The following is a 19337-nucleotide window of genomic DNA, read 5'->3' as shown; positions in this document are numbered from 1 at the left end:
TTGGGCCAGTCACTGCCTCTCAGCCTCAGAGGAAGGCAATGGTAAACCCCTCTGAATACTGTTTACCATGAAAACCTTATTCATAGGATCGCCATAAGTCAGGATCGACTTGAAGGCAGTCCATTTCCATTAAAAGGCAATATATTACAAATACACTTTTCATAATTCAGAAGCACGTTTGTGTTTTTATTATACCTGCACACTTCTTACTGGAGCTATTTTCTATATAGAGGCTACTGTAGGTTCATTGCAGATGAACTTTGTTTATTGATTCCAGTGCAATAACTAGAGACTTGAAGTTTCACTGTCACTTTACACAGTAGTAGAAAAGAATCCTTCCTTCAGAAGCCAGACCACCTACAGAGAAGTAGAGCAGGTATGATATGCCAATTGGGAAGGTGCAGAAGTGAAAACATAGACAAAGTCAGTTTAGTAAGATATTTGGCAAACAATTGCATATCATAATGTTATAAATTCTTAATATTAAAAAGTACAATTTGGGAACATGAATTGAATTAGGACACTTTCTCACTATTGCCTTCAAAATCTAACAACACCTACTTTTGCTGTGAAAAACCTAACTTGGTGCTACAAGCAAGAAATCTCTGAGCTGAGAGAGCTGGCAGAATTTATTGCTGCAAGCAAACAGTGCCAGCATAGAAAGGAAATGTTTATTAAACCACAACCCTAGGTATAAAATGCTTGCAGGAAAGAAGAGATGTTTGTCTTGTCTTGTGTTAGGTTTTTCATTATTATTAAACTCCCTGTGCTCCACTATTATGTACAAAACAATAATGCATATGCAGGATCTCTCAAAGATTGGACATAATGAATCTGTCTTTTAAAAGTGATCTTGGTTATGCTTCCTTGCTTAAGGATATTTTTTGGCTGGGTGAGACAGGCTGCGATCCTATTCATAGGTACCTGGAAGTAAGTCCCATTGAACAGTGTGAAACTTACTGCTGAGTAAACAGGCATAGGCTTATACTGTAAGGTTCAAATGCTCCCACATTCTTTTTAACACTCCAGCACTTGGCAGGTTACTTCTGCTTGTGCCTGAAATACTGTATTTTGTATAATACTAAAAGATTTGTTGCCAGTTTTGTGTGGAAAATGCTTCTGTAGTTGTCTATCTGACAGCCATTCCTCCAATCTGAACTTCCTGTGTGCTTTAGACTTTTCCTTCATATGAAAGGGAGAGAACAGTTTTCAGTGTTCTTAATCTGACTTCCCCAACCTGCTGCCTTCCAGATGTTCTTAGACTACAACTCCCATTTTCCTAGACCATTGGCTGTGCTGGCTAAGGCTGATGGGAGCTAGAGTCCAAAACATCTGGAATGTAAGAAGATTCAAAAATCATCAACACTGCCAGAAACCTACCCACTCATCCATCTCAATCCCATTCTCAAAAGTTCTCTTGTTTGTGAACTGGAGGGGCAGCCTCACAAGTCAATTTAAGATTCTTAAAACTAAAAATAGATTCATCACAGCAGTTTAGCAGCTAAAAGCTTTCATCCCACAACGGCCTTCCTAAACAGACTAATTTTAGCCATGTGCTTAAATGCCAGCAACAAAGGGACATGGTAGATTTTTCTGCTGAGAGAGTTCCAAAAGATGGTTAATGTGCTTCTCATGACAAACCAAAACAGCCTAGCTTCTGCTGGTCCCTGACACTTTGGAAGAGGAGAGAAGGAACAGACCAGTTATGTTTGTCTCCAATTACTGAGACACATTTTCATCTTCAAGTATCTTGTATACTTCACCCCTTCTCAGTTTGTAGCAGACTGAAGCCTGTATTCACCTAGCTGGCCACTGGATTGCTTCCAAGATGTGGTTGTAATCCACAGGGCTGTGCACTTTGCTCACAGGGCTTCTGATACTTTTGCTAATTATAGGGCTGTGTTTTCCTTGTTGGGGTGAATAGAAAGAGGGTTGTGACTAGGTTTTTTTCCCCAAGGGAGCACATACTAAAAGGTGGCTCAGCTAAATCGCTAATGAAGCATACCAAAAAATAATAGAAAACAGCACATTCACCATAGTAAATGAACTGAATACTAGAACACAGACCAAAAGTTATGAGTAACACAGAAGTCTGCATAGAAAGCTATATTCTAATAAAAGTGAAATGTACCTCTATAAATATAATCTGTACTTATCACCAAATGGATATGGCCTTTGTCCAGGCACACTGCTCTCCCTACCCCCTCCTTTTGCAAAACCAAAGTCTAATGGGTTAAATTTTATGAGATGCCCAATTAAGGAAGTAAAAATGTTCCCATGAAATGAGCTATAATTTGCACATTGCACTTTCAGTTGACACCAATAACAAATGTGCTTTGAAAAACAGGCTACACTTCCTTGAGTGAATACAATTGCAAATGCACTATAGCTTACTAAATGAGCTGCTGGATAACAGCAATGGCCCATGCAGCCTTGTATTTCTGTAGTCGCCAAGAGAAGTCTGCACTTTAATGTGAGTACCAACTATTTGTTTTAATCCATTTCAGCAAGCACACTTGGGTGGGTGAAGTAAAGCAGAGCTTAGCTTTACTAAGACCTTACTCCCATGTTGTATTATTCACTGCAAATATCTCCTGCCCTTCCTCCAAGAATACTGTTGAGTACTGTATAGGCAGAGTGCTTTTTACCACTGAGTCATATGAAATTAGGGAGGGGGGCTGCAGGTCAGAAGCTATAACTTTGAGGAGCTGAAGGAATCAAAACAGCCCATTGTCATTATGTACTAACTAGGTCCTTTAACTGGTGTTATTTCTAAACGGAACCCTCTTGTAAACCTCTTAGAGAAAAATGTACAGGAGGCATAACTGAAGTGTGGCATTGCACTTTTTCAACGATTAAGGGGGAAATGGAAATAGAGAAACTCATCCTTTCTTTCCCTGCCTGTAACACTGTAACACACAACTACTCTTCAGTAGAACTAAGAGGCAGATTAATAAAAGGGGGGGTGCTTTGTTGCTTTTATTTATGCGACACTGTCTAACAGGATAGCATGCACGCACGCAGCAGGCCCTTTAACAAGGCATTTTATAATTTCCATTTCAACAGTAAGGAAGAAAACGGGTTGATGGGACAGGCAAGAATAGCAAATGGCAGAAGTAACCATTTCTAGAGGGGGAACCATATTAGTCTGTCGCAAGGAAGAAGTCAAAGAGTTGTGGACCTTAAAGATCAACAAATTTATTATTATGGCATACACTTTAATGGAGTAGAATCCACTTCATCAGATGCAGGAAGCGTATTTCTCCGTTGGCAAAAAGTGCATGGGTGAAGAAATGTTAAGAGCTGGAGTGAAATGGCAATGAAATGCAGAACATACAGTGTGACAATTCCATTAACTTAAATGTATGCAAAATAAGCACAGTGCCCATGCACAACAGCAGTAATTTGTGACTTTGCAACGTCAGGAGAACGTACATGACAGAGGTGAAGGCAACAAGAGCAAGGAATTAATTTCAGCAGGGATGAAACCAAGAGCCTAAAGTGGGGTTCACAGAAATAATTACAGGGGAAGGGTTATTACTTTAATTTCCCACTTTTGTGTGTGGGGAGAGGATGTCCATTTTTCAAAATGGAATGAGAGCTACACAAACTCAATATATAGACCAGAACTCAGAAATTAGAGCAAACTGGTCATGTAAATGTAGCAAACATTAAAAATGGAGTTCATAAGCAACAATAGTTCACAACTGTTCAGTCTATCTTTTCTTCCACCCCCCAACTTCACTGATTCATCACCAATGTAAAACATTGATTCTTCTAAAAATTAATACAATGTGTCTCATTCAGTATTTTTTTAACCAGTGGATTGTATCAAAAGTAGCAGTGACAGAGTTCTGTTGGCACAGCAAGCAGCACTTTCATTCCATCTCTTCCGCCCTCATGCACCCCCCAAATCTTGGGAGGGTCTCTGGAGCTGACACACGGGGGCTGCAGAAGAGAGGAAGTCCCATTCCACTAGCACACATCTCTTGCGCTAGTGGAATAGAAGCATTAGAGACCATCCAATTAATTTTTGAAGACCGCCTCTGACTTGATCAGACTGAATGCTGTTTCACCCCCTGAGCACACACAAACTTGAGAACACCATCAGGTTTCCCACAGCTCTTTCTCATCAAGGCTCCAGGTGGAAGAAAAGTAGTTGACTAGCTGATCCTGACAAACTGAAGGGAAGTAGTGACCAAGGCAGCCATCTTCACCGGCTTCGTTTTACTTAAGGAGTGTGTGTCTGTGGAGATAATATACCTATATACTATACTCTCACACAATGTATTACATAACACACACAAGATTATATACACATGTGCTTGGTTCACACATCACGCTAAGCCAAACCGTAGGTTGGCACAAACATACAGGCTCCCAAGAGAAGGTCATAACTACTTTACACTAGGGTTGCCAGGCTCAGGGCCTGAGAATGATTCTGTATCTTTAAGAGAGGAGAAAATTCAGCCAAGTGCAGGTGTTCTTGCAACACTGTAACGGGAAAAACCACAAGGTGAAATTCTCCCTTCCTCCTGCACAACTTTTAAAGATACAGAAGACCTCTTGGAGGCTGGGCCTGGGAAAAACCACAAGCAAGAAAATCTGCACTTGGCTGAATTTTCTCTTCTCTTAAAGATACAGAATCATTCTCAGGCCCTGAGCCTGGCAACCCTAGCGTGTTCACATTAATATAAAGATGCGTAAAAATGGTAATACTTTTAAGTATTGTAACAAGCTATATATTACAAAAGAAATACAGACGTCTGCAACCTGTCTAAATGAGGCAGCAAATTTACATATGGTGATGCTAGAGCATGACGTATTTCATTTTTGTTAGTCATGGGGAGAGGCAAGAAGTCACGCAGGGCACTGCAGCCACTCCCCAATGGGACAGAACCCTTATTGAGTCCCTTCTGATATTTCATCAGGCATCGCCATACACTTTCAAGCTTATCTTTGTGGCCACAAAGGCTAGAAATGTGCTCTAAGAAGGAACTTTAATTTTGTGTGCAATATCAAACTGTTCAGTGCAGACCTCCAGGTTACACACACTTACCTCTAAGCATCTAGTCTGGAGCTGAGAAGCTCCTTGGCTTCACTCTCTCCATCTTTACTCCATCTTTCCATCTCAGCTACAATGAGATGCCTTGTGTTTTGTGCATCCTATCCTTGGCTGAGAGAGAAGGAAGAGGAGGTACATAGGCATGGTTTTTGCTAACTCTAGATTGCCTCTGTTCTCTAGGCACATGAAAACCATCTTGGTGCATCACTGTCTCCTGCGAAGCTCTGGTTCTTGCCTTCCAGAGGCCCTATTGCACCATATTTTGGACATCATGGCAGTATCTGCTTCCTTAGCCTAGCCATCGAGTTTGCTGCAGCTGAGATTCTGACAATATGCTCCTTGTTTACACTCCACAACAGCATGAAAATGTAATAAAACATGAATGAATTAGAAAGAAGGGAAAGGAGTGCACCATGTTGAGTGAACAAGAACTATTAGACTTTCAAGGGCAGCGGACATGCATCTGATGGAGCTCTGATCTCTGTTTTTGGTTAATTTTAAAATTAGGTACCTCTGTCTCTGAGTGCTAGAGCAGAGCTGGGTATATTCAACTCCTCTCCATTTAAGTAGCAGGAGAATGTACAGGCATGCCCACACTCATGGCTCTTAGAGACCTGTAAAACAGAAGCCAGTACTGAGCTGTGCAGTCTCCTACTGCAAGGCTCTGGTTTCATGCTGAAGACAGTACAAGCCAGACGGAAACCACAGTATACAGCTTCCGTGAGCAAGCCTCTCTGCAAAAAAAATAAGCAAAAACCTCTGATGCATTGTTGAAGCTGCTGCTCTAAGTCCTTTGTCAGAATTACGATATAGCAGCAACAATGACAACAATCCTGTAACATTTTGGAGCATGTTTTGGGGAGGGGGGAAGAGAGTGACAGAGCAATGGCCCTCTGAATTGTGCTGCAGCACAGACACTGACCCTAGCATGGGGATTTAATTGGAAAAACAAGAAGAATCAAGGTCTAAATAGACGTGATAAGGTTAAAAAATATGAAAATGGATAATAGAGTATATACACTTAACTAGTAACTGACAGAATACACAAGATTGCCCAAAATAAAGCACTTTAATAACAGGGTGTGCTATAAGAGGTTAACTCTGAAGGCAAAATACGCACATACCACCCTATATCACAGTGGAATGTAAAAATGAACAATTACATAAATATGAAGATAACATAAATGAAATGTACACCAAAAGTCAAATAGTATGCCAAATATGTTATATGTAGATAAAATGCACAATAAAAGTCAATTGGTGTCCCCTCTCAATGCTGCTTTTTAAACGTTAAATTTGCCAGGCCAAACTATGTATGTAACAAGTAGTTTGGCTCTCACCCCATCAGGCTGCCATTCACTAAAGCCTTTGAATGAATAGCAGTAGTTGCTATTAGTGTTCATTTATATAATACCAAGAGTAGGTGGGTGTCACATATAAAAGCAAGAAGAGGGAGAGCTTCACCTTATGATCGACAAATACTGCTCCTTCACCAGACACCCTCAGAGTTGGGCTGTTTTTACTGTCTGAGCATTTCTCCTGTTGTTGGCAGTAGTAAGAACCTCCGAGATGATGCTGGGCATGCCCCCTCGAGTGACCATTCTTGGACAAGATGACACCACTTTAGAAGCCTGCATTCCATGAGCATGCTGGACACCATCTTGAGGTGCTTCTCTGTTGCAGTTATAAAACACTGCAGTTGATGAGCTTAGGGGTGCATGGTGGCATTGTTTGGAAGGAAGTCTGCTGCACCCACTCCACCCCCAAAATATGACACACGTGTAGGTAGGTATTTATCCTGTTTCATAATCTGATCTCTACCAGTTATGAACAGAAAAAAAAAGTCCTGCACAAACCACTCATAGAAAGTGAATGACTTCAACATCCCAGGCAGAATTTTTTTTTCTTTTAAATATTAAGACAGACAGAAGTTGTGTTTTTACAGGTTGCCAATAACAACACTTTGCTTGCATCACTGAACAACATTTGGCTTTTTATTATTGCTAAGCCCTTGCAGCATTTGAGATCAGTTTCACAAATTTAGAGAGATGATATCTGTATTTTACTAACCACACTGCACAAGTGCAATCCCTCAGTTACGTTGTTTTCAGAGGTTTTAATCAGAGATAAGACTGAACTGCTTGTGCATATGCATATGTATAGGCTTGTGCGTACGTCACTCTGGCACACCTATCTTAGGCACATACCTGATGTTCTGACGATTATTGGTTGTCTAGAGGGTATATTTAATAAGAGAGGAGCTCAGTTATGCTCAGAACATCAGAAGAAAGGCTGGAGTGTCCTGGTAAGTCAAAAGGCAGCTAATAGGATTTGAGATCTGTAGAGCAAGGATTCTTAAATGTCCTCATGAGATTTTCTTAACTAAAAAAACCCAAAACTTCAGGCCTCATACAGTATAAAGCTTAGCTTGAGAAGAAAGGAATTCAGTCTTCATTCTCTTTAAAGGGCAAATTACTGTTTCCTGTGGCATTAGGAAGCAAAGGGCCTCTGTATGAATAGGTAAGTTTCAGGAACCTTTTGGTCCTCAGCATCGTTAATCCATATAAAATGTGCATAATTACACCAGTTGGGAAAAACACCCAATAGCTAAGCAGCAGGCCAGCGACTGATGGAACAAACAAAATGGGTTCCCTTATTGATTTTTAAAGTTTAGTTGATATATTAAAGTTACCTAGTGGTTTCTTGTAGAATTCTGATGACATCCTGATGTATCTGCTTGTTATGTTAAAACACTTTTTTTAAAAAAGCATACATAAATGGAGGGAGGGAGTCAGGCATGTGTTCAGTCCATGACAGCTGCCTCTTTGGCATGGTTTATCCTTTGAAGACGAAAGAGTATTGGTGTCTTCCATATTTATACCTCCTTGGTGTATCATATTTTCCTTCTGTTTCCTCTCTAAAGTGGACATGCAAAGTGTCTGTGTTGGACCAACTCTATTGACTGGAAGCAACCCATGAAAAGAGCACACACAAAACCTCAGGTGGCTCTCCATTTTTATTGAAGTGTTCCAGCAAGTTTTCCTATCCTGGAGAAGAAATGGAAGCACAACAGAGCAAGCTGGATTTTTTCCACAAGCTGGGCTATGGGAAGGAGGAAGTATGCCAAGTGCTGGAGAAGCTAGGTCAAGACACCTCTGAGAATGATTTACTACAGGAGCTGATTCAGATGGGGAGCAGGCCTGAGGAGCCTATGAACTGGGCACAACATTTGCACCTCAACCCTGCTGCCCATGGATCATGCAGGGCTTTGCCAGTTTCCAAACAGTCTACTGAGGAAGAAAGTGATCCCTCCAATGACTTGAGAGCTATTGTGATTGATGGCAGCAATGTAGCTATGAGGCAAGCATGTTTTAATTTTGTTACTTCAATGACTGCTCTGGTTCTTACCTTGTACTGTGGTTCAAGCCCAACCTTATCCTTAGATAAGATGGAAAAGCTCAGATGTGGGAAATGCACTGCGGGGCTCAGGGGATGATCACTCCCATTTCTGGTGTGGCATTTCATGCCCGAAGTGATGCGAGTGAGGTGATATGCAAGTTCTTCTCTTGCGGTGGTTTATCTATGGTAGTACATTCACACGATCACATGTCATTACATCCATTGATGCTGCATCATCAAGCAAAGGATAAGCATACATGTGTGAACTACCCCTATATGCATAATGAAAGGTAGCATCGAAAGAGATATTAAGCAGACATACTTCACAAGAGACCCTATATTTGAAAGAGGCACCATTTGTGCTCTGTCTCTAAACTGTCACTTAAAGCATTTGCACCATTATCTCAAACTGGCATTCCTCCCATCTGACCTATCTCCCAAACATAAGCCACACAGAGGTCTGCACATGAGGAACTTGCTGTGCCGCTGACTGCTTTGATGCAAAATTACATTCTCCAGAAAGAGATAAGAGTTCTTAGTTATGGCAACAGACTTCTATACATGTTGCAAACTTCCTGCTGATAAAGCTAGAGGTTGGTGGGTGGTAACAGGGAGCAGCTGCAGAGCTGCAGCCTTGTGTTTGAGGGAAACGTGGAGGGGAAAAACAGACTGGGTAGTCAGTGTCTCTTTAGCATGCTAGGATTCCAGTTCCCAAACAGGATCTCCCTAGGATCTACTACAGACTTAAATGATAGCACAGTCCTAACCCTGTCTACACAAACATAAGTCCCATTGAATTCTATGTGGCCTACTCCCAGGTAAATGGGGCTAGGCTGGCAACCTTAGTTCAACAATAATTTCCTTGTCTAAGGATTAGTGGGAATTATAGTTCTAGGACTGGGGATTCCTAACAAAGAATCCCCAGCACCTCTTCCAAACTCAGTTTCAATTGTTCTTTCGGAAGGCAATAGCAGGGCACTAACATAAAATGGATAGAAATGTGTAGTGTACTCCTAGTAGGACATAGAACTGTCTGTTTAGGTTATACATTTCTGTTACACAGCCAGTTGGTGAAATGGTGCCTAAATGGTCTGGCAGCCATTTGGTCTGGCTTCTCCGGCTTTATTTTAATTTTTGTACAGCTAAGCAGTCAATCTCATTTCTGTCTGTTGCATTTGAATTATGCAGATAGCGGTTGTGTTCACACAACACAGCAAACTGATTGTGCCCAGTTCATACCTTCCCACTAAGACTGTGGAGAAACAATCCCACAAATCGAGGACTGTGATTTGTTTCACTCCAAACAAACTACAATGGCAAGCCAAGGTTTGTTCGTTACTTGTCAATCAAGGCTTGTTGGAGCGAATCATGGTTTGGACTAGGGTTCCCAGACTCAGGGCCTGAGAATGATTCTGTATCTTTAAGAGAAGAGAAAATTCAACCAAGTGCAGCTTTTCTTGCAACACTGTAATGGGAAAAACCACAAGGTGGAATTCTCCCTTCCCCATGCACAACTTTTAAAGATACAGAAGACCTCTTGGTTGCCAGGCCCAGCCTCCTCTTTTCTCAAACCTCTCTCTGCAGTGAAGGGTCAAGTCTATAAGAAAGTTTGGAGCAGCCACGTTAAAAGGAAGGCAGGACATTCCAGGCAGGCGGTTGCAAACCCTGCTTTGATATGGATACCTTTGCAGAGGATCCCTAGTCAAGCCTTACCAACAGTGTAATTCTAACCATATCTACTCAGAAGAAAGACCTGTTGAGTTCTATAATAAGTCCCTTAATAAGTGTGCTTAGAATAGCAGCCTTCACGGGCATCCATCTTTACTCCTGAGTCCTCCCATCTATCATCTCCACAACACCAGGCTCCTTTTTTTCTACAATGGCCTTCTGGTGATTGGCCTGGCCTGAGGGCACTTAAGCCCTTCTTGTCAGAAGCATGTAGGCTAGATTAAATGTTCCATACTGAGGTGAGAAGGAATGATCCTGTCACTTCAGCTGGACCTGAGAACACCTTCATTTAGCTAAGATTTCTATCTTAATTTCCAATCAGAGATTTTTTGTTTGTTTGAGTGGTATGCTCCAAGCAAATGTGGTTGACGCTTAATGTATCATGCTTAATGACATCACTAAGGCCTGCCCCATGACATCACTAAGGCACGGCACGGTGACATCATTAGGGCCCACACCTGAAATCTCAGGGTTGAAGATGCTTCTGACCTGACAACCCTAATCCACATATATTTCTAAGTTGTTTTGCCATGAAAAAAATATCTAGCTGTGACTTGACTCATCATTCCCCATGGTGACTTCTGAACAGCAGGGGAATGGAAAAGAAGGGGGGGCACTCATAGTAACCTTTGCCCCCACATGTTCAAGAGACATACTTATAGAATATCAGTGATGATGCAAGACACTAGAACACATGTAGATTGATCCAATATCACAGGCAGAAACTGTTGTAAAGCAAGACGTTCTGAACCTAAAACGTATTTCCTCTCTTTTTTCTTTCCTTTTTTTTTTTTAGTCATGGAAATAAGGAAGTGTTTTCATGCTTGGGAATTCAGCTGGTGGTGGACTGGTTCAAACACAGAGGTCACCAACATATCAAAGTCTTTGTTCCATCTTGGAGAAAAGAACCAAGCCGATTGGTTACCCCCATTACAGGTAGGCATGCCTCCAGTGCATATTTTAAATATGAAAGCTTACAAAAGATGAGGTCCTCATTTCTTTTGCTGCATTGCTCCCAGAGCGTAAGAGACCCAATCGCTTGCATTCTGACTGATCAACAAACATGTCTTCAGCAAAACAGCCACTCCTCTATTTTTCACAGGAATCACTAGGTGTCTCGAGACTCTAGATAAATGGCTAGGTTAGTAGCTCATGTTCAGTGAGTGAAAATATTCCTTATTTCCTCTTAGGAAAAAGGAAGATATCACAATATTTCCATAATTCACACAGATCTTGCAGGTACTAACTAACTAACACATTATCTAATAGTATGGAAACATTGTAGGATCACTATGGAGGAAGTGATTGATCAACTACAGAGTGGTGGGGGACCTTTTTCTCCCCAAGGGTCACATTCCCTGATGGACAACCTTCAAGGGGCCACATGCCAGTAGTGGGTGGGTCCAGAAGCAAGAGTGGCAGAGCCACAGATGTGACCTTTGTACACCAGGCTACATTCCACCCTGAAGTCATGTGTTTCTATATATAAACACAGAGCACTTGAGGAGGGCATGGAGCAGAGCCAGTGAGAGCTGTGATATGGGAGGGTGTGGCTAGGGGAGAGCCCCACAGGCCAGACAGAGTGGTTTGGAGGGCTGCATTTGGCCCATCCTTGGACTATCGCTTTCATTGTCACAGTAGTATTTATTTCCATCCATCCACGTTCACTGCTGTACAAATAAATGACCAATCCATAATGGAATGTTATGCTTCTCAAGATGAAGGTCTATTATGCTGTATTGCAGTGGTCTCAGTGACAATACCATTCTGTCAAACTACTCTTTAGGTATATAACTTTCTGACGAGGTGTGCCTGGCACCAACACAGTTATCTTTTCGGCGCCAGGTCAAGACTTTCCTCTTCTCCCAGGCATTTTAGCATGTGTTTGAAATTGTTTTTATATTGTTTTAAATTTTAAAATTGTGTTTTAAATTGTTTTTAAAATATGTGTTTTAAATTGTATATTTGTTTTAATGTTTTTAATTGCTGTAAACCGCCCAGAGAGCTTTGGCTATGGGGCGGTATACAAGTGCAATAAATAAATAAATAAATATCCGTCATCCTCAAGCATATCATTGTAATTTACCTCGTCATCTTCCTTTCTATTCCATAAATTGATGACCCGTTGTGTTGCCTTGGGATCCCAAGCCAAATGGAACACCATTAAGCACATCATTAAGATAGCTGAGTGGTCAAGTTTATTAAGTACTGAGCATGCAAAAACTGTACTGTGGTGTTTTGGCCCTCTTAAAATTTAACCAGGTAATTTACATCCCAGTTCACATTCCAGTTGAATTAGCTGAAATTAATGGGATTAAAATGGATTCAGTTCAAATCATTCAGTTTAATTTTAGCAGCTGATTCTGCTGTTATTAATATAGGGGCTTGAACGGTGAAAACTCTAAGCACATTTTTGAGGATTCCCTGCATGATCTGTGGTGGTGTTCTTATTCCAGTCTTCCACTTCTACTTGGGCTCTTCTAGGTGTTTTTTTAATTCTCCTCTTATTTTTATGATAGATCAGCATGTCCTTGAAAAACTTGCAAAGCAAGCAATTCTTGTGTACACTCCATCCCGCAAAATGAAAGGCAAAAGAGTGGTCTGCTATGATGATCGCTACGTAGTCAAACTGGCTTATGAACAAGACGGGGTCATTGTTTCCAATGACAACTTTCGGGACCTGCAGAATGAAAATCCTGAGTGGAAATGGTTCATCGAACAGCGACTACTGATGTACTCTTTTGTCAATGACAAGTAAGAGACTGGCCTATTTGCAAATATTCTTTCACCTTGGGTCACTTCTCAAAGTCTGATTGACCCCCTAGCATGGTCAGCTGCAGTTCTCATTACATTTAAGGGGAAAGTACTTAGCTCCTTAAAAGGATATCCTTTGAGGCATTTTGTTTGCATCTGCTAATACAAGTATTATTTGTAACCTTGGCAGAGAATTTGACTCTAACCAAAAAGTAATTTATTTATTTATTTATTTATTATACTTGTATACCGCCTCACAGCCGAAGCTCTCTGGGCGGTTTACAATAACTAAAAACAAATACAATTTAAGATACATCTTTTAAAAAAAAAATTTAAAACACAATTTTAAAATTTAAAACAATATAAAACACATGCTAAAATTAATTGTATCTGTGTTGCCATGGATTGCTAGGTTTGCCCATTTTTGCCCCGTTAATACAGATTTGCAACGTATACTCAGGACATCGAAATACAGCATTTAAATATAAAATGCTGTATTTCTATGTCTTGCATACATGTTACAAATATTTTTCTGTTAGGTTTTGGCCTGAATATCAAACACACGGCATGCTAACAACCCCTTCTGTGAACTTAAAAGAAATTCAGAAAATAGGCTGATGTTTGTTCAATAAACTGTGATAATTTCATTTTTAGGTTCATGCCTCCTGATGACCCCTTAGGCCGACATGGACCCTCTCTTGACACTTTTCTCAGCAAAAAGCCAATGATCCCTGAGCCAAAATGGCAGCTCTGCCCTTATGGTAGGTTTTGTTCAATGCCATACACACAGTCCTATAGTCAACCTTACTTGTTAGGTCAGGCAGCCACATTTCTAGGTGGGGCATTGGGGGGGAAAGGCACTTAGCGCCAGCCAGTCCCCCCCCCCCAACACTGATAGAAACGATGTGAAGGCCAGGCCAGGGAAAGGTAGTGATCTTTCCCCTCACTCTCCCTCCATCCAGAGAGTGGATGGATGTTAACTTACAAGAATGAAGTTTAATCTGTTGAATTTGTCATCCTTTTTTGAGAGATCTCCAGGAATACTAGACTCAAAAGCTTGACTTTGCCTGTACTTCCAGTTCTCTTTCACCTGTGGTCTGTCACTATGTTCTGATTCTTCATGAACTGAATTACTTTGGTACAGACAGTGAACTCCTGAGCTTGGCTTTGATGCTGCATTAGGTATCTCAGTTTTAGATTCCACCTGAAAAGCAAACTTGTCCATACAACAAATTTAGGGAATGGCAGAGAGAAAATAAATACTATACGGTGTGTTTGTTAACTCCTTCTTGAAAGTCGTTCTAGTCTTGTTCCTGGCTTTTAGATTTTCCTTCCTGTTGGACAATTAAGGGAAAACTTTTTAACTGTCTACTTTATAAAGGATGAACTAAGCAGTTGGTAACTAATAGTGGAATGAAATTGGAATGTTTTACCGATTGCTGGGTTGATTTTTCTGTTCAGAAACCCTGAAAAGTCCTCATGCTAAACTGCACATTTTGTGAAAATCAGAAATTAGGCCTGAGTTACAACTTAGGTGTCCAGCCAGCCAGGTAGTTAGTTGTAGTATACATAGCAATATTTCTATTCCTCTAGGGTTGTTTTCATCCTTTGCCATCAAGTACTCAACAAAATGAAGAAAAAATAGCCATGATTGTGGGTATAGTGATTGCTTTAAAAGAATAAAGGATAGCCATTTTTTCAGTTCGCTTTAAGTTATCCCTTTATTTCACCCTTTAGCAATAAGCACCCAATCCTGCTCTACTCATTATAATAACTGCAGAGTAAACAAACCTTTACTTATTACTGCAGGCAAACAAAGAAGCTTCTTTATTGCTGGCTGGGTAGACAGCACAATTGAAACAGAAACTGAAAAGCAGAGCAAAGGAAAGTCCAAGGGGTGGAATCTAACTCTAGCCCATAACACAAAGTTCTAATATTTAACTCTTCAAGGGTCATGGTACTATACTGTTTTTTCCAGGCTCACTTAAGTAATTATAGGGTGATTTTGATCATGAAAAATCCACCTTCAGTCAGGGAAAGTCTTGAGTGAGCAGACTTTTGGGGGCTCTTCCAGATGAGGCTTTTGTTGTGCACTCGCCCTGCCTTATTCACTGAATTTTTCAGAGGGTTCTCTTCTTAATTTGCTCCTGTTCTTAGGACAAGCTATCATTCTTTAAATGGAGGCTGTCATTGTCTGTCATATCACAAATTAAAAAGAAGGCAGTTTCTCAAAAAATCCTAGGGGAGGCAAAGCACTCCTGGGGGGGGGGCTCATTTGCTCCCCCCTGGCTATAGGCATGCATACACAGCCACTCATCTACTTGGTTTGTGGGATCCACAGTGAGATCACCTCCCAGAGTGGCTTACAAAGATCAATAGTAAGCCCATAAGCCTGAGGGCAAGGACTGCCTGAAAGACAGGACACAAAAAGAAAAGAGACTGTGAGGAAGGAGGAAAAGAGTAAATTCAGGCACTAGTTCTTAGTTACAGGGTTCAACAGCTCCTAGAGCACAATGGAAGGTTCTGTGGCTTCCTCTTCCTCTGATGGACACAGTAATGGCAAGTGGTAACCGAAGAGGGGGGCTCTCAGCTGAAGCTGGAGGGGGACTGACTGCTGTTTTCTCTCCTGGGAGTGACCTTCTAGCAAAGCTCACAGAATGAATGTGAGTGGTTTACTATCAGGCAAAGCATTATAATATGCTTCTGCCTGTCTTCCAAATGAAAAGAGTAGTTTGTGGTAGTATGATCCACCCTTTGCACGTTGCACCCTCTTTGCATAATGGGAACTGTCATACAGTGTGAAAAATATATGTGCCACATCTCACTGCACATGCAAAGTCAGCAGAAGTGTGCAATTCTGGCTCATCTGATACAGTGACAAAGTAATAGCTCCAGGCCAGTCAATGATGCAAAGTTCTGAAAAACATCACATTCTCCCTTCACATTAATTGTTCTATAAAGTGATAAGATCAAAAGTATTCAAGAAGCTTTTGTCTGCCACACGGGAGTACTTCCGAAATGGCTCCTGGCCTGCAATGCTTCCATGACCCTCTGATGCATCCCAGTTAAAACCCTTAGTGTGCATTTAGCAAAATTATCTGCTCTGTTTTTCCCCCTCAGGCAGAAAATGTACATATGGCATCAAGTGCAAATATTACCACCCAGAAAGACTGACATGGGACCATCGCTCTGTAGCAGATGAACTCCGAGCCAAGACAAAGACCTACTCACTCACTCAGAGGACAGAGGAAGAGAAGATGAGAACAAGCCCCATAAAGAACAGAGGGGGAAATACATCACATTTAGCTAGTCCGAGAAGTAATAGTGTTATTGATAGCAGGAGTAGCTCAGCACACAGCTTGGCAGCATTTCACAGTAATTCCCAACAGCGGGAAGAAGACTTCAGAAGTTCAAGTGACTGGCCAAACATACATCAAAGCAACCGGCAGCCTGAATCAACTGTATTACCACAAGAGCAGTCAAGGCACACAGAAGCCATGTCAACGCAGCTCACTGCATTGTCTCTCAGGGCTAGGACCCATTCTGGAAATACTCTTGCAGGACGTGATAAATATCAAGACATAGTGGGTGATCCACATAGGGATCATTATCTCAAATACAACCAGAGTCCACCTCTGTCTCATCACAGCCTGTGCCGGGATTGCCCATGCTTACAAATATGTAATTTCCAAGGATGCTGCAGGGTGCAAACACCGGCTGTCCAGATCACACAAACACCTTCCAGTTTGTTAAAGGATGGCTATAAGGCCCAACCTATAGGACAATATGGCTGTACGGTTTCTTCAGCTGAGTCGTTTTCAGACTGCAAGCATGGAGATATGCAATATTCTGGAAATCTGCAGGCCAGTTCTTACGACCCATTACTTCTTTTGAATTCCAGCTCATTCAAAGTGCTAGAGCATTACACACATCCTTCTGGTACTGAGACCTGGCAGAATTTGACTCTACACTCATTTTCTGAAAAGAAAGCAAATGTCCAGCAAACTCTGTGTTTTGGCTTCCCATACAATGCAGCAGACCAAGCTGTGTCTTCCTCCTACGCTAATGTTGTAGGCCCAAGACACTTCATGCCATTAGTTCAAAGGCATGGGACTGTACATAGCAGATCTCCCAACAGAAAGCCACGGTAAGAAGACTCCAACATTCAACTCTATGCTCAGCTTGCACAAGTCACTTGGTGCGAAGAACAATAGCATTTATATGCTAGACCTTACTTGTGCTTTATTTATATTCTACATCCTTACCTTACCCATATTTTTCTCTTCTGCCATCTTCACAAACAGCGTCCTGACCTTCAATCATCAAGCCAGTGTGTATTCTCTTTTAGAGGGACCACCTACATACCAGTCTTCTTACAAAGCTTTTCCTATATCAATGTTCTTCAACGTTGGGTCTCCAGACTACAACTCCTATCATCCCTGACCGCTGGCTAAGCTGGCTGGGGATGGTGGGAATTGTAGATCCACATTATCTGGAGACCCATGGTTGAAAAACACTGTCCAAGATCATCACCACAACCTTCCCTATTACAATTTAATCCCAGTTAACCCCTTCCCCACAAACATTTTTGCTATTCCTTTATCAAAACCATCTTCTTTCAGCTTTTCTTGTCTGTGTTTGAGATCTGTGTGGCACTTATCCTCCTTACCAAGGCTACACTGGTGTTACACTAGAGTAATAAAGATGTGAATGACAAAGGTACACTGCTAAACATTTGGGGATGTGCATTGGGCAGTGCTGACAGGCTGGTCTCTCAGGTGTATGTCCACTTAATGTTTAGGAATGCATTTTGGCCATTCACATTTTGTGTGTGTTCTATAGAGTACACAAGGAATGCTCTATGGCTGCTCAAGTAGCATCTGTGACTAGAGCACCTTTTGCCAACTTTGGCTGGTGCTGCAGTTGATCCAGAATATAGTGGAGGCTAGACTGTTGACTGGAACTCTCCATACTGATAATATTTCAACTGTGCTTAAGAGTTGCTAGGCACAATTCAGAGTGGCCTGGGATGAGGGCCTCCCTCCTCATGTATGGACTAGCAGGAGGGCCTTTTCTGTGATGGCACCCCAATATATATTCTCCCCAAATACATTCATCTAGAGATCCTACTCTGCTATCTTATAGGCACTCAGTTTAATATGTGTTTTCCCGAGTGTTTGATGGGATATTCCATGGAATCACTTTTTTAAGCTGCTGCCTATTTTGCCATGGTTCTGCCTGTTTTGATCTTGCTTGCTCCATTTTAAATCTGTGTTTTTATATTTAGATTATGATCTAATTTTAATAATGTTTATTGTATTGTTGATTGTATTTTAATATTATTTTGTTATTCATTGTATTTTTATACTATTTTATGTTCACCGCCCAGAGAGCTATTGCTAGTCGGGCGGTATATAAATTTAATAAATAAAATAAAAATAAATAAATAATATTCTTGCATTGTTTTACCAATTTATGTGTAGGCTGCCTTGAAAACCAATCGGTGGAGAGATGGGATAGAAATCTTTTTAATGAAATAAACAAACCGACAATACACCCCTTATATAGCTTATTTGTTGTGACAGATACTCCCAGGGCCGATATATATTAAAACAGAGATGCGTGAATGTATCTCCATCTTTTTAAAAGGTTTTTGCAAATAGTGGTTGGAGGGGGGGATTCAGACTGGGACTGCTGACTGTTTCTGGTGGTTTTTGGTTTTTAATTTTAAAACATTTTTAAAAGCTCCTGACGGGGAATTTACTCCACTCCACACTCACTTGCTAATTTGTAAAATGCTAGCAACAGGCTTTTTAAGCAGTAAAGTCATAATGGAAAACTAGTTCCTTTAACTTTCTCATCTTCTCTGGGCACCCCAGCTGGGCAGTGAAGGCAGCTGAGGGCAGAGAAACATCTGTAAAGAAATGCAGTCAGCTCAGAGGGAACAGAACAGGACCCTGTAAGGTAACATCTCCACTACACTCCTTAGCTGTGAAGCAAAGACTGGTGATGGAGGAGCCAACAGAAACTGCTGTGCATGGGGACCAGCTGCTCTTGGCTAGCACCTCTGTAGCTTAGAGCAGATTTGTGCGGGGAAAACAAACAAACCACACTCAAACTATAGTTAAGGAATTGTCTGGTTTCACATGTAATGATAGTTAATTTAGTAAGACTACCAAAAAACATGGCTTATTTTTGCTGGCAAACCACCATTAAGGTGCTGGGCTGGGCTTGCACATAACACTAAACTATTGTTTATTTACTACAGCTTATTTAAACAATGATTTAATGTTACATGTGAACCAGACCACAGCAATTTCAGCTATACAACTGCTGACATCCCTTTCCCATAGGACTGCAGTATTGCTGAGAGACTTGTCTTAAAATTTTC

The 19337-nt window shown here is 41.2% G+C and overlaps 1 protein-coding gene across 3 annotated transcripts; it reads left to right on the top strand.

Moving 5' to 3' along the window:
- Positions 1-2387: 2387 nt before the first annotated feature.
- Positions 2388-18214, top strand: ZC3H12D (zinc finger CCCH-type containing 12D). Of its 3 annotated transcripts, XM_061626342.1 has the most exons (7): positions 2398-2473; positions 6618-6850; positions 7989-8425; positions 10989-11128; positions 12712-12946; positions 13601-13707; positions 16067-18214. In XM_061626342.1, exons 3-7 carry the CDS (start codon positions 8124-8126, stop codon positions 17095-17097), a joined length of 1815 nt encoding a protein of 604 aa, XP_061482326.1. In that variant the 5' UTR covers positions 2398-2473; positions 6618-6850; positions 7989-8123; the 3' UTR covers positions 17098-18214. The 3 variants fall into 3 exon arrangements, with proteins under 3 accessions (XP_061482327.1, XP_061482326.1, XP_061482328.1); XM_061626343.1 differs by lacking the exon at positions 6618-6850 and having other exon boundaries at positions 2388-2473; XM_061626344.1 differs by lacking the exons at positions 2398-2473; positions 6618-6850 and adding an exon at positions 7352-7370.
- The last annotated feature ends 1123 nt before the right edge of the window (positions 18215-19337 follow it).

The sequence above is a fragment of the Rhineura floridana genome, chromosome 4 (genome assembly GCF_030035675.1).
Source record: "Rhineura floridana isolate rRhiFlo1 chromosome 4, rRhiFlo1.hap2, whole genome shotgun sequence".
NCBI classification, from domain to species: Eukaryota; Metazoa; Chordata; class Lepidosauria; order Squamata; family Rhineuridae; genus Rhineura; species Rhineura floridana.
Note: the sequence above shows the minus strand (reverse complement) of the source record. Positions and strands in the feature narration are given on the sequence as shown.

Excerpts from the sequence above, each read along its gene's own strand:
- ZC3H12D (XM_061626343.1), top strand. The coding sequence starts at position 8,124 with ATGGAAGCACAACAGAGCAAGCTGGATTTTTTCCACAAGCTGGGCTAT. Across the intron at positions 11,129-12,711 it reads ATTGGTTACCCCCATTACAG|ATCAGCATGTCCTTGAAAAA; the intron begins GTAGGCATGCCT and ends TTTTTATGATAG. Across the intron at positions 12,947-13,600 it reads TACTCTTTTGTCAATGACAA|GTTCATGCCTCCTGATGACC; the intron begins GTAAGAGACTGG and ends TTTCATTTTTAG.